The sequence below is a fragment of the Ovis aries genome, chromosome 14 (genome assembly GCF_016772045.2).
Source record: "Ovis aries strain OAR_USU_Benz2616 breed Rambouillet chromosome 14, ARS-UI_Ramb_v3.0, whole genome shotgun sequence".
In the NCBI taxonomy this organism is placed as follows: Eukaryota; Metazoa; Chordata; class Mammalia; order Artiodactyla; family Bovidae; genus Ovis; species Ovis aries.
In genome coordinates this window covers 47,949,949-47,963,256 of record NC_056067.1, presented here as the reverse complement: position 1 = coordinate 47,963,256, position 13,308 = coordinate 47,949,949, and the positions used below count along the sequence as shown (strand labels likewise).

General features: G+C 50.8%; 1 protein-coding gene across 3 annotated transcripts; it reads left to right on the top strand.

The window, feature by feature from the left end:
* Positions 1-117: 117 nt before the first annotated feature.
* On the top strand, positions 118-10,802 carry RINL (Ras and Rab interactor like). 3 transcript variants are annotated; one of them, XM_060398605.1, is made up of 13 exons: positions 118-153; positions 2,187-2,278; positions 2,494-2,637; positions 3,108-3,736; positions 4,230-4,332; positions 5,662-5,734; positions 5,821-5,885; positions 6,396-6,545; positions 6,630-7,037; positions 7,428-7,745; positions 7,985-8,116; positions 8,270-8,433; positions 8,516-10,802. In XM_060398605.1, the coding sequence occupies exons 4-13, from the start codon at positions 3,395-3,397 to the stop codon at positions 8,576-8,578; spliced, it is 1,818 nt and encodes a 605-aa protein (XP_060254588.1). In that variant the 5' UTR covers positions 118-153; positions 2,187-2,278; positions 2,494-2,637; positions 3,108-3,394; the 3' UTR covers positions 8,579-10,802. The 3 variants fall into 3 exon arrangements, with proteins under 3 accessions (XP_060254588.1, XP_042087932.1, XP_027834059.1); XM_042231998.1 differs by lacking the exon at positions 3,108-3,736; XM_027978258.2 differs by lacking the exon at positions 3,108-3,736 and having other exon boundaries at positions 2,478-2,637.
* Positions 10,803-13,308: the final 2,506 nt, after the last annotated feature.

The following is a 13,308-nucleotide window of genomic DNA, read 5'->3' as shown; positions in this document are numbered from 1 at the left end:
GGGTCACCCAAGGCCTGAGCCCCCAGAAAGAGGGAGGAGGGTCCCTTTTCAGATCCCCCCAGCCCCGCCTCTTCCCCTGCCAGCTCAGCTTCCTCTCTCTCTCCGTGAGGAACTTTCACTTCCTGCTACTTCAGGCCTCCCCTCGGAGAACAGGTAGGGGCCCCCAGGGGACCGAGCAGCTGGCATCACCACCCCCCTCCGCTACACTGACCCACAGCCTCCCTGTGGCATCAGGCAGCTGCCCCCGTCACACCCTGCCCAGCACCCCTCATCTCCTTCTGCCTTCTCATGGGGCCCAGGCAAGCCTCTGCCTCCCTCTCCCCACCCTTCCTGCCTGTTCTCCCCTAGGCAGAGCACCTGCTCTCTGTCCCCCACTTCCTAACACCCTGGACTTCGGGACAGTGGGCTGATGGGTTGATTTAGCTGTTTATTATGCATCCCTTATACCCACCCCAAGAAGAAGGGAAGCCCCTGGGAGCAGGGGCCTATTCTGCCCATCGCCCTTTCCCCAGGCACCTAACTGGTCCTGTACTTCAGTAAATATTTGTTGGATGTATGGGCACATGGATGGATGGATGGAAGGACCTAGGATTCCTGCTCCTGGGACTGCTGCAAGGAAAATATTTTAGAATGCCCTCCTTAACTGATAACCCACCATAGGAAGCTATACCGGGTTAAGAGTTGGGATCCAGTGGCTACAGGGACAGATGTGACAAAGCAGAAAGAGTAAAATGCCAATAGTAGAATCTAGGTAGTGGGTACATAAATGTTCCCTGTAAAATCATTTCAGTTTTTTTTTAATTTGCTTATTTTGGCTGCGCTGGGTCTTTGTTTGGGCCTGAGGGCTTCCCTTGTTGAGGAGCATGGTCTAGAACTCCTGGGCTCAGTATTTGCAGTGCACAGGGGCTTACTTGCTCTGCAACATGGTATCTTGGGCTTCCCTGGTGGCCCAGAAGGTAAAGAGTCTACCTGCAATGTGGGAGACCCACATTCGATCCCTGAGTGGGGACGATCCCCTGGAGAAGCGAATGGCAGCCCACTCCAGTACTCTTGCCTGGGAAATCCCACGGACAGAGGAGGCTGTGGCGGGCGACAGTCTATGGGGTCGCAGAGTCCCACACGACTGAGCGACTAGCACTTTCACTTGCATGTGGGGTCTTAGTTCCCCAACCAGGGATGAAAGCTGAACCCCCTGCATGGGAAGCCCGATTCTTAACCACTGGACCACCAGGGAAGTTCCTATTTTAATTCTTCTGTTTGAGACCTCTCATGATAAAACCTTGGGGGAAAATATTTGAAGGCCCCTTTGTGATCAGGGAAGGGAGGAAGAAGAGACATCGTAAAATGTGATAAACATATTATCACATTTACAGAGTGTCTACAATGGGCAGAGCCCTTTTCCAGGCCCTGGGTTTTGACAATGGTTGTTATTCATTTGGTCCCCTTTCATAAGGCTTCCCTGGATGTTAAAATATAAAATAGCATCCTGTTATTGCTGCTTAGTCACTAAGTCCTGTCCAACTCTTTTGTGGTCCTATGGACTGTAGGCTCCTCTGTCCATAGAATTTCCCAGGGCAGAATACTGGAGTAGGGGACTTCCCTGGTAGACCAGTAGCTAAGACTGCACGCTCCCAGTGCAGGTGGCCCACGTTTGATCCCCTGTCAGGGAACTAGATCCCTGGCATCCCTTCTGCGTGCCACAGCTGAAGAAACTACAGGCTGCAGCAAACGCTGAAGATCCCACATGCCGCCAATAAGACCTGGTGCAGCCAAGTAAATATTTTTTTAATTAAAAAAAAAAAGAATACTGGAGTGGGTTGCCATTTCATTCTCCAGGGGATCAGTGTGACCCAGGCATCAAATCCTCTTCTGCACTGGCAGGCAGATTCTTTACAGCTGAGCACCTGGGCTTCCCTAAAAAAATATTACCCTACCACTTGGTAAATAGCTGCTATTTTGAGTCCTCTTCCTTTCCCCCTACCTCCCCTTCCCTCTCCTCCTACCAACCTCCCCGCTAGGATCCCCAGATCTCCCCACCACCCAGGAACTGAAGAATTAACACCTGGCACAGCGAGGGGTCTCAAGTCCATCCTGGTTGGTCCAGGTCTCTGCCATGTGGGTTGTAAATATTTGGAATATTACCCCTGGGCTGGAGCAGCCTTGAGACATACTTTCCTCCCTGCCAGAGGCCAGACCATGGCTCCCTGGCCTCCTGCACGCTGAGGATGACAGCCCAGCCAGAGGACAAGGCCTCAGCAGGCCCCACGGACCAGGAGAGGTGAGGGTTGCTGAGGCTGTCTCCGCCTCCCTGGATTCAGAAGCCCCTTCCATCCAAGTCCCACCCACCTCTAGACAGGACCCAGAACCCCATCTCTGACCCTTTGCCCCCAGGCTTCCCCTTCTTGTACCTCTGACCCCATCTCAAAGTCCAACTGCCTTCCTCTGTCCCGTGGTCTCCTGGTCCCTGCCTGTCCCAGACTAATCCCATCACAGGCGAATGGAGCTGGTGAGACCCCCTTAAGGGTCCTTGGGACCCCAGAGTCACTCCTTCGCCTTCAGAGGACATGCGGGGTGTGGCAGATCCCAGAGCTGGATGCCCACAGTGCGAAAGCCCTTCTGGACCTGTGGCCACCAGGGGTAAGTACTCACCCCTAGGCACCCTCTCTGACCCTCCCCATGATACCCTGAACCAGTTAGGACCCTGCCAGTTGCCAGTGACAAGCACAACACAAACCAGGCAAACCGAAGCCCTGCTTATTGATTCACATGACTGAAAAGACCAGTGAAAGTGAAAGTGTTAGTCGCCCAGTCATGGCCGAGTCTCTGCGACCCCATGGACTGTAACCAGCCAGGCTCCTCTGTCTTTGGGATTTTCCAGGCAAGCATACTGGAGTGGGTAGTCATTCCCTTCTCCAAGGGATCTTCCCCGGGATAGAACTCGGGTCTCCTGCATTATAAGCGGATTCTTTACCATCTCAGCCACCAGGGAAGCACAAAAAGTCCAGAAGTAAAAGTAATTTTAGGGATGTCTGGATCTTGAACATCAGACAATATATATATTTCTCTTCATCCCATTTCTTGGCTTTTTTTTTTTTTTTTTTTTTTAGCCACACTGCACGGCTTCTGAGATCTTAATTTCCTGACCAAGGCTTGAACCCAGACCTCCTGCAATGGAAGTGCAGAGTCCTAACACTGGACCTCCAGGGAATTCCTTGGCTTTGCTTTAAACTTTGGGAAATTCTAAATATTTTTCAATGCAAATAAACACTTGTTCTTCAATATCTTGATACGTAGGCTTTATCTTTCTAACTTAACCAGAAAGACAGCTGAAGGTTCTAGTTCTGCTCCTCAAATGACATCAAGGACATCTCAGCAGTTCTCCTAGACTTCCTTTATGGTTGCCCAGCGGCTGCCCCAGACCCAAGCACGTATGTGCATTCCAGGCAGGAGGAAGGAAGAAAGGAGGCACCAGCTGCATTTTTTCCTTTTACCAGCAAAAACAAAAGCCTTCACAATTGATTCAGAATATACAGACAAGGCCCAGGTAGCAGTATTTTTTAAAAGTTCACCTGGAAAGGATTCCCTGGCAGTCCAGTGGTTAGGACTCCAAGCTTTCACTGCTGAGGGCTCGGGTTTGAGCCCTGGTGGAGGAACTAAGATCCTACAAGCCATGCTGTGCAGCCAAAAAGCAAACAAACCAAAAAATAAAAGCTCTCCTGGGAATTACGCAGCCGAGGTGAGAACCAGTGCCTACATTGATCACTACCTATCTGCTATGGCTGGGCCTGTTAATGCCCTGAATGAAGCTAGAGTTCTGCAAGGAGTAGGGAATAGATTTGGATAAAGCAATTCTAGATGGCTGGCCCAAGCACAGGGCCACATCTTACTTACCAGGTTAGCAACCCCAGTGTAAAAAGAGGCCTCTTTCCAAAGAGCTCCTGTGGGAGATTTCCACTGGCTGCATTTGGTTCACATGCCCATCTCGGAACCAGCCACAGTGGTCAGAGAACACTCAATCCTATTGGCTAGGTCAGGTCATGGACCCACCCTTAGGGCTCTTGGGAGAGTTAGTCCAACCTGCAGGACCTAGAGTAGAGAGTGGAATAGAGTTTTCTAAAGGAAATTTGGAGTGTGGGACTCAAAATAAAGGAAATGGACACTAGGCAGGCAATAGTAATAGACTTCTGCAGCATTCCTCTTCAACTTGGCCTTTGTCTCCCTTCCCCCAGAGTTTCCTGGTCATAGGACATGATCCCAGACAGGTTCTGGTGTTGAAGACAGGACCTTCATCAGGGGAAGTCAACACCTACCAGATCCAGAAGCTTCCTGGAGGTAAGGAGCCTACCCTCAAGTTTCCAGTCTACAACAAATTTATCACCAAGATCAGTCATTTTTCATTGTAAAATATCTCCTGAATCTTCCTAATCCTCTCTACATCCATCACCCTAATCCTAACCACCATCACCTCTTGCCCAGACAATTGCAGCGGCCACATTCCTTGTCTCTGTGCTCCCACCCTTTTCTTCCTGCAGTCCATTCTGGACATAGCAGCCAGAGTGGTATTTTCAAACATCAACCAGATGTTATACATTCCTGCCTTAAACCCTGCGAAGGACATGCAACATCTTTAAAAAAAAAAAAAAAGAAAGAAGTTGCTCAGTTGTGTCCGACTCTGCGACCCCGTGGACTGTAGCCTACTAGGCTCCTCCATCCATAGGATTCTCCAGGCAAGAATACTGGAGTAGGTTGCCATTTCCTTCTCCAGGAGATATTCCAAACCCAGAGATCAAACCCGGGCCTCCCACATTGCAAGCAGACGCTTTACTCTCTGAGCCACCAGGGAAGCCCTACAACATTTTAGATAAACATTAAACTCCTCATGGGACTCCATGCTCCCAATGCTGGAGGCCCGGGTTCAATCCCTGGTTGAGAAACTAGATGCTGCATGCTGCAACTGTTTTCATACCAAAATGAAGAGCCCATAGGCTGCAGCTAAGACCCAGTATGGCCAAATAAATAAATATTTAAAAAATAAACTCCTTATCATGGCCTATAAGACTATGAGCACTTGCTCATAAGTAGTGAGCACTTGCTCACTACTGCCCGCCATTCTCTCTGCTCTAGAGACTGTTTTTTTGAGCAGGCTCTTGCAGGCTAAATGTGTCCTAACTTCAGGGCCTTTGTATTTGTTTTTCCTGTATGAGTGCCCTTCCTTGAATGGCTAGTTTAGTCTCCATCCTTTCGACCTCTATAGAAATGTAATCTTCTTTGACCACCACAGCTAATGATAGCCCTAGTCACTTTCAATCACTCTATTTCATTTCTGGTACTCAATACACTACACACTTAGCATTATTTGTTTGCTCAGGCAGGCAGTGAATGTATCTGCCTTTTGACAAATGTATCTCCAATGCCTGAAAATAAATAGTTATCTTAATAAATGTTGCCTAATGAATGAATCATATTTGGTGGCATAAGTGGGATGCTAGCATAAGAACACAGGAAAAGAAGGGGACTGCAACGGCTAGAAATTTTTCTGTTCTGAAGGTTCTTGGGGGGAACTGCAGGATTGGGGAAGAGAGCCCCAGAAAAAAGAACGCTGCTACCCCTCAAGTTTTCTAACTTATTCCTTCTTGCCTTTTTTCGCTTCCACTACCCCAGGTGTGTGTCTGGAATCCTCTAAGCTCTGCATGCCAGATCTGCCCCATCTCCTGGCCTTCCTATCAGCCAGCAGGTACAGGTCATCCATCAAAGGTGCTAAGGAGGATCCTTCCCTATGACACCCCACCCACACTGTGGCTCCTGTTTATCTTTTCTCAGGGATATTTTGCCTAGAACATTGCTCTTGCCCCCTCCTACCCTGGGGCCTGAAGACCAAAACACAGGTGAGACATGATTCTCTAAGGGAGAAAGAGTCCACCTATCCACCTCCTCAGTCCAGGAGAATGGTACCTAGGGGACCGAACTACAGGGTTTGAGGGAGGATAAAGGGGACTGTGAACTGAAAGGGGACTGGAGGGGCTTCCCTGGTGGCTCAGATGGTAAAGAATCCGCCCACAATGCGGGAGACCTTGGTTCGTTCCCTAGGTTGGGAAGATCCCCTGGAGGAGGACATGGCAACCCACTCCAGTATTCTTGCCTAGAGAATCCCCAGGGACAGAGGAACTTGGCAGACTACAGTCCATGGCATTGCAAAGAGTTGGACACAAGTGGGCGACTAAGCCCACGGCACAAGGGGACCTGAAAAAGTTGAGGGTGGTGGTGCTCAGTTCCTGGGTCTGAGTGAGGAGGTACCAGGAACTGAATCCCAGTTCCTCTAGTAATGAGGCCGAACACTAAGACTCCAAGGCTGGCCCCTTGGATACCTGGGACACCTCACTCCTGCTGTCCCCCAGATCCTCTGCAGATTGACAGCATCCAACTCAACACTTCAAGGAGGGTGGTCTTCCTGGTGAACAAGCTCTACCTGGAGACCCACAGAGGATGGGGGATGGAGCAGACCCTGGCAGAGACAACTCCAGAGACTGCAGAGAGACACGGTCCAGGTTAGATAAGCAGGCCTGGGGCCCCTGAGGGATGAAGGAGCTGCTGCTGCTCTTCTGTGGAACCCAACTCTCTCCTCACATCAGCCCCCAGGAACCCAGCCCCTCACCGTGTCTCCTGGGTGGAAGGCCCGCTCAGCCCAGAGGAACACCATATTAGGCCAGCTCTGGCCAGCCTGGTGGAGGAGAAGGAGGAAAAGGAGGAGGAGGATGACCAAGATGATGAAGAAGGGCCTGAGGACATGCTCACTCAGCACGTCCGGGCTCTAGCCAGGGCCCGGAGCAGCTACGTGGCCAAGCAGTTCCGAGGGTTCCGGGCACGCCTCACCTCAGATGCTGGGGGCCCCCACAGGCCTGGGGACCCGGCCACAGAGCTGCTTCAGGACGTCCGGCACCTCCTTACTGACCTCCAGGATCATTTAGCAAAGGATCCCGATGTCAGGGCTGTCTTCAAAAGCAGGGGGCCTGGGGCCCCCCAGAAGGAGGAGGATCTAGGTAAGGGGGAGGGCTGAGAGGGAACTGAAAACCCCCACAGGTTCACACTTGCCTTCTCTTGGCCCTGCATCGGTGTTCACATCCAACTTCGTTCTCTCCATCTCTGAGCACATCTGTTTCCTTTTCTACTCACACTCCCTGTCCCACATGTAGCAACACCTGCTCTGTTCACCACTGCTCCGTTTCACGCATGTCTGACAGCGCATATTGTCTCTCCCAAGCGGTTGTTCATTCCCAGGATCCTTCTTCCATATGTGCTCACACTTACGTGTACACAAGTGGATGGACAGAGACTAGGAAGGGGTGGTGATTGGTGATGGTGGGTCAGTGGAGAGAAAGTGGCATGGGTCAACCTGGCGGCCCTGCCTAACCCCACCTCAACCCCTACAGGCCCCGCAGTGGAGGCGGCCTTGTGCCGCGCGGTGCTGGCGCCTCTGAAGCCCGCCCTGTGGATGCGACTCCGCACGCTCCGCGCCTCACAGCTGCGGCAACTGCGGCGGCGACAGGTAGCCCTGCGGGCGGAGGCGGGGCCTCCGGGAGCCCAGGGGGCGGGGCGTGAGAGGCGAAGCCCCGCCCCCGCCCTACGGAGCCGCATTCATGCGCGCCTGGCGCACCTCCACGCTGCCTGCGTCCCGCGCCGCAAGGTGTCGCTCCTGCTGGCGGTGTGCAGTGACGTCTACGAGGGTCTGGCTCGTGGGGAGAACCAAGGTAAAGCAGGGTTCTTGAGTCTACCTGTATGTGGAGTGACTTGAGGGTTGTGGGAGCCAGGCAGCAGGCGGCTGTGCACACGTCGAGCGGGAGAAGACGGCAAGCTCTACGCGGACCTGGGGTGAGGGTGGTTTGCATACGCAAAGCGGAAGGGTAGCCGGCACTCGCAGTCTTAGGGATGGGTTGGAAGTTGCCAGCACGTCCCCTCCAACCCCAGAGCCTGTCCTTCCCTCCCTTAGAGCCCCTGGGGGCCGACGCATTCCTGCCAGCGCTGACAGAGGAACTGATCTGGAGTCCAGACATTGGGGAGACGCAGCTGGACGTAGAGTTTCTCATGGAGCTCCTGGATCCGGACGAACTACGGGGAGAAGGTGAGCCCCCAGCCCCAGAACCCCGGGACCTGACAAGGGGCTCCCTGGGCCCCCTGCCTGCTGTGGGAGGGAAGGCGGGCAACCTGCGGGGGTCGGGGGGCGGGCTTCGGGGGAATTGAGATGGCTGCGCTGACCTCCTCTTCTTGTCCATAGCCGGGTACTACCTGACCACGTGGTTTGGGGCGCTGTACCACATTGCCCACTACGAGCCTGACACGGCCCGCGCGCCCAAGGGCCTCAGCTCTGAGGTCCGAGCCTCCCTCCGCCAGTGGCACCGCAGGCGGACTCTGCACAGACAGAGCCCCGCCGGGGACCAGGTGATCACTCCTCAGGACTGCGGGTGGCAGGGAGGGCTGGACCTGTTTCCTTTCTGACCCAGGCTCCTGCCTCTCTCCGCAGGCCAAGCTGCCCTTTGAGGAACCATGGGCGATAGAGATTATGCAAGAGACCAACGATGATTAGAGATCTCAGACCCTTCTGCCCCACAAGCAAGATTCAGGAGGCATCTGGGACAGCACCAACTTCTGACCCCTGTCGTTTAGAGGCAGGGGTTTCCAGGAAAAGGAAACAGGTCTGAGGAAAGACCTCTGAACCTTTACATTGGCTGTTCCTGTTCCTGGCATGCCATTCCCCATTATCCACCTTGCTCCTTCCTTCCCTTCTTTCAGACCCTTTAGGTAGACATCACCTTCTTAGTGAGGCTCTCTCAGGCACTGCTGTCTAAAACTACAGCTTCTCTGACTGGATCCTCCTTGGGGTAAACGGAATAATGCCCCTCCCAAGATGTCCACCTGCTAATACCCATAATCTGTGAATATTTTACCTTAAGTGGTAAAAGGGACTTTGAAAAGCGATAGTGTTAGTCTCTCAGTCGTGTCCAACTCTTTGCGACCCCATGAACTGTAGCCCACCAGGCTCCTCTGTCCATTGGATTTCCCAGGCAAGAATACTGGAGTGGATTGCCATTCCCTTCTCCCAGAAATCTTCCTGACCCAGGGATCAGACCTGGGTGTCCTGCATTGCAGGTGAATTCTTTACCATAAGCGCCACCAGAGAAGCCCAAGAGGGACTTTATTGATGATTAAATTCAGGATCTTGCGATGGGGAGATTATCCTGGATTCAGGTGGGCCCAGTGTAAATCCCTTATAAGAGGGAGGCAGGGAGATCAGAGTCAGAGGAGGAGATATGATGACGTGCTGTGGCTAGGAGCCAAAGAATGTAGGCATCCTCTAGAAACTGGAAAAGACAAGGAATGGATTTTCCCCTGGAATCTCAGAGGGGACTCAGCCTTTGACTTTGTTTGTTTCTTAAAACTGAAGTATAGTTAATTTACAATGTGTTAGTTTTAAGAATATTTAAAGAATACATATGTATATATATATATATATATTTTTCAGATTCTTTTCCATTACAGGTTATTATGAGATGCTAAGTACAGTGCCCTGTGCTATGCACTTGGTGCTTGTTGTTTACCTATCTTATATACAGTACTCAGTCGCTCTAGTTGTGTCCAACTCTTTGCGACCCCATGGACCGTAGCCTGCCAAGCACCAAGCTCCTCTGTCCATGGGATTCTCCAGGCAAGAATACTGGAGTGGGTATTTTTTAAAATATTTATTTTATTTATTTAGCTGTGCCGGGTCTTAGTTGCAGTGTGAGGGGATTTTCAGTTGCAGCATGTGAACTGTTAGTTGCAACACGTGGGAAAGTCTAGTTCCCTGACCAGGGATCAGCCCCCTGCACCGGGAGTGCAGTGTTAGCCTGTGGACTACCAGGAAAGTCCCAACATGGTCTTTCTTTGGCGTGTGTGTCTGCGTTTTAATCTCCTCTTTGTGTAAGGACACCACTCATGTTGCATCCCTGGAGAAGGAAATGGCAACCCACTCCAGTACTCTTGCCTGGAAAAGCCCATGGACAGAGAAGCCTGGTAGACTACAGTCCATGGGATCGCAAAGAGTCGGACACGACTGAGCGACTTCACTTTCTTTCTTTCTTTTCTTTCATGTTGCATCCGAGCCCATCTGTATGACTTCACTTTCACTTAATCACCTCTTAAAAACCCTTTCTCCAAATGTAATCATACCCCGAGTTCCGGGGGTTAAGACTGTTATGCACCGAGCCCGTATCTCCGAACCGACTGAGAGAGCAAGTCCACCACAGTATTGCAAAGGCAAGAAAGGAGTTTATTTCTAGCGCGCTAGGGCCCAAGTCTCATCCAGCACAGTGGAATCCGACAAGAGCCCCGAACAAAGGAGTATGGCGGCTTATATACAGGCAGTTCTTTGTCTCAGTTATAGGAGTAGCTGGCGTTACATGATTAGCCAGGCAGGATGAGCGCATGTCCTGTCTCTTTCTGGTTGGTGTGTGCGGGAAGTCTTCCTAATTTGGTCAAGGAATGTTCTGTTAAGGAAACATGACTCAGGTCCTAGAGCCCGTTGTTTGGTCCCTAATTTGGGGAGGGGACACAATTCAGCTTTTTGATGCTCTGTGGGCAGTATCTTGAGACCCTGAATAACTTGTCCACCAACAACTTTTTAGCCCATGCTTTCAGCACCTCTCCTTGATCCTTGCTAAATCATTGGGTTTATTTGTGCTATTCTACTCTGTTTATGGCCGTTTTCCACTTCCTGGAGTGAAATGATGTTTCCTGCATAAATAAACGTGTTTAATTTTTTAAAAAGTGAATCGATTTAAAGAAAACGATTAACTAGCTAAGTGTATACGTGACACATGGATAGGAGGCAAAGTATGGGAAAGTGAAACTAAATGGCTGATGTTTGGAGTATCATTGGTTAATTACAGCTTTGGCTTCACTCTGAAGCTCTGGGCTTCCTACTGGATATCTGCTCTTGGACTCCCATTCCCATAACGTCCCAAACTGGCCACAGCATCTCCCAGAAACGCATTCCTCCTTCTAGTCCACATTTCAGGGGTCCCTCATGATCCCCAAGTCCCTAGACCAGAGCCCAAGCCTGGACCCTTCCTCTCCTCCCTCTTTCCCACACTTCCTCCCCTTCCACAGCTCCGTCATGGTCCAGCCCCAGCCTCCCCCTGCCTCCTGGCTCCCAGTTCTGGGAATCCTGTCCCATGCCCTCCAAGTGGCAGCCAGAGGAAATTTTAAAAATAGATCGGAGGTCTACCTCTCAGGCCAAAAATTAAGTTTGCAAGAAACATAATTTTATTTTTTTTATTCTTTGAAATCTAAGTTGAGCCCTCCTCCCACCATGTTGGGAATAAATTTTAACGTGAGAGGAAATTTTGTTTGTTTAATAGCATAAGCCTCCCACTTCCCCCTGGTTCATCCTAGGCCCTAGTGACAGAAGTCAGCTGGAGACAACCCACCATCTTGATCTTGAGGCCCCGTCTCATCCTGCAGTTCCACCATTTGCCTGGGTCACATGACCCAGCTCACTCCAGGAGAAGGCCTGAGCACTGCCCAGGGCCCTGGAAGCCCACAGGTTCCCTGAGGACCTGCCAGACTCTCATCCCCTCCCACTCGCCCCCTCAGCACCTGCTCCAGCCTCACTCACCTCCTCATTGCTCCCCACACCTGCCAGGCAGCCGCCCAGCCCAGGGCCTTTGCCAGACTTTCCTCTACCTGTGTTGCAGGAGAAGGGGGAGTGAGAGAATGGTCACATCACAGGTCTTGATGGGGTAGGCTGCCAAAGATTCAGGATGGGCGGCCAAGTTATGGTCCATGGCTTCAGGCAGAAAAGAATTTAAGAGCAAGCTGTGGTAAAGTGAAAGCAACTTTATTTAGAGAGAAACACATTCCACAAGCAGAAGTAGGGTCACCTCAGAAACTGAAAGCAATCTTGGGAAACACACATTCCATAGACAGAATGTGTGTCATCTCAGGTGAGAGAGGCTCTGGGGTATGGGGGCAGCAAGTGTTAGTTTTTATAGGCTGGGTAATTTCATATGCTAATGAACAAACAGTATTCTAACTATTTGGGGGAAGGGGCAGGGATTTCCAGGAATTGGGCCACCACTGCCCACTTTTTGGCCTTTTATGGTCAGCCTTGGAACTGTCATGGTGCCTGTGGGTGTGTCATTTAACATATGCTAATGTATTACAGACAGGACTGAGCACATAAGGCTCAGAGTTTGTTGTTGTGGCAGTGGTTGTTGAGTTGTTCAACTTGCCCAACTCTTTTGCAGCCCCATGGATGGTAGCCTGCCAGGCTCCTCTGTCCATGGGATTTCCCAGGCAAGAATACTAGAGCCGGTTGCCATTTCCTTTTCCAGGGGATCTTCCCTACCCAGAGATCGAACTCACATCTCTGCATCATCTTCTCTATGACTTCTCAAAAAGTGCAGCCTTCCTTCCTGTTTATCTTGTTAGGGAACCATTGACCAAAACCACATGCCTTGGCCAGGCATGATGCTAACTGCTTGCCTGAATTGTCTTACAGCAGGAGGTCCTGATTAAAAAAAAAAAACAAGGTGCTGTCACCAATAAGTAACCAGAATTCAGGAGGAGACAAAAGGAGGGAAGACACACCAGCCCATTTTATGTCTTGTAAAAAAAACTAACTCAGAAGAATTTGCTACTGCTACTGATGCTGTGTCCTGCCAACCTCCCAGAATCTTCCTTGCTGGAATCCATCTTGGTTGAAAGATGCACTCGCCACCAGGAAGGACCCTGAGTCAGAATGATTGGCCAGAGACAATCTGGAAACTAATCCCATCACCATAAAACCTGAGAGTGCCAGCCATGTGGCAGAGCAGCTCTCCTGGGTTCCCTTAACCTGCTGCTCTCCACCTGGGCACCCCTTCCCAATAAAGTCTCTTGCTTTATCAGCAAGGGTGTCTCCTCAAACAATTCATCTCTGAATGTTAGAAAAGAGTCCTCACTCAGACCCTGGAAGTGTTGCATGGAGAAGTCAATTCTGATTCCATGTTGAAACAGTTTCTCTGACTTGCTTTCCATTGCTTTTATGATGATGATCATACACAATGGCCTGCCTCAGAGAATCCTGCCCCTCTGCCTGACAATTAAAGTGCCTTTGTTCAGAACCCTGTGCGCCTGTAGGTGGCAGGAAGGAAGAAATTAACATATCTTCCTGAGGTTTACCATTCTAGGAGATATTTGCAAGATTAATGACTATGTTACTTTGTTTCCTTATCTCTTCTTCATCTCTGATATTTAAAAGAACCTGGTATCCAGACCCAGATAAGATGGTTATTT

What these genes read in the sequence shown, in the direction of transcription:
- RINL (XM_060398605.1), top strand. Translation starts at nt 3,395, where the DNA reads ATGGTTGCCCAGCGGCTGCCCCAGACCCAAGCACGTATGTGCATTCCA. An exon ending in TGCAGAGAGACACGGTCCAG is followed by an intron (nt 6,546 to 6,629) that starts GTTAGATAAGCA and finishes TCCTCACATCAG; the next exon opens with CCCCCAGGAACCCAGCCCCT. An exon ending in GGACGAACTACGGGGAGAAG is followed by an intron (nt 8,117 to 8,269) that starts GTGAGCCCCCAG and finishes TCTTGTCCATAG; the next exon opens with CCGGGTACTACCTGACCACG.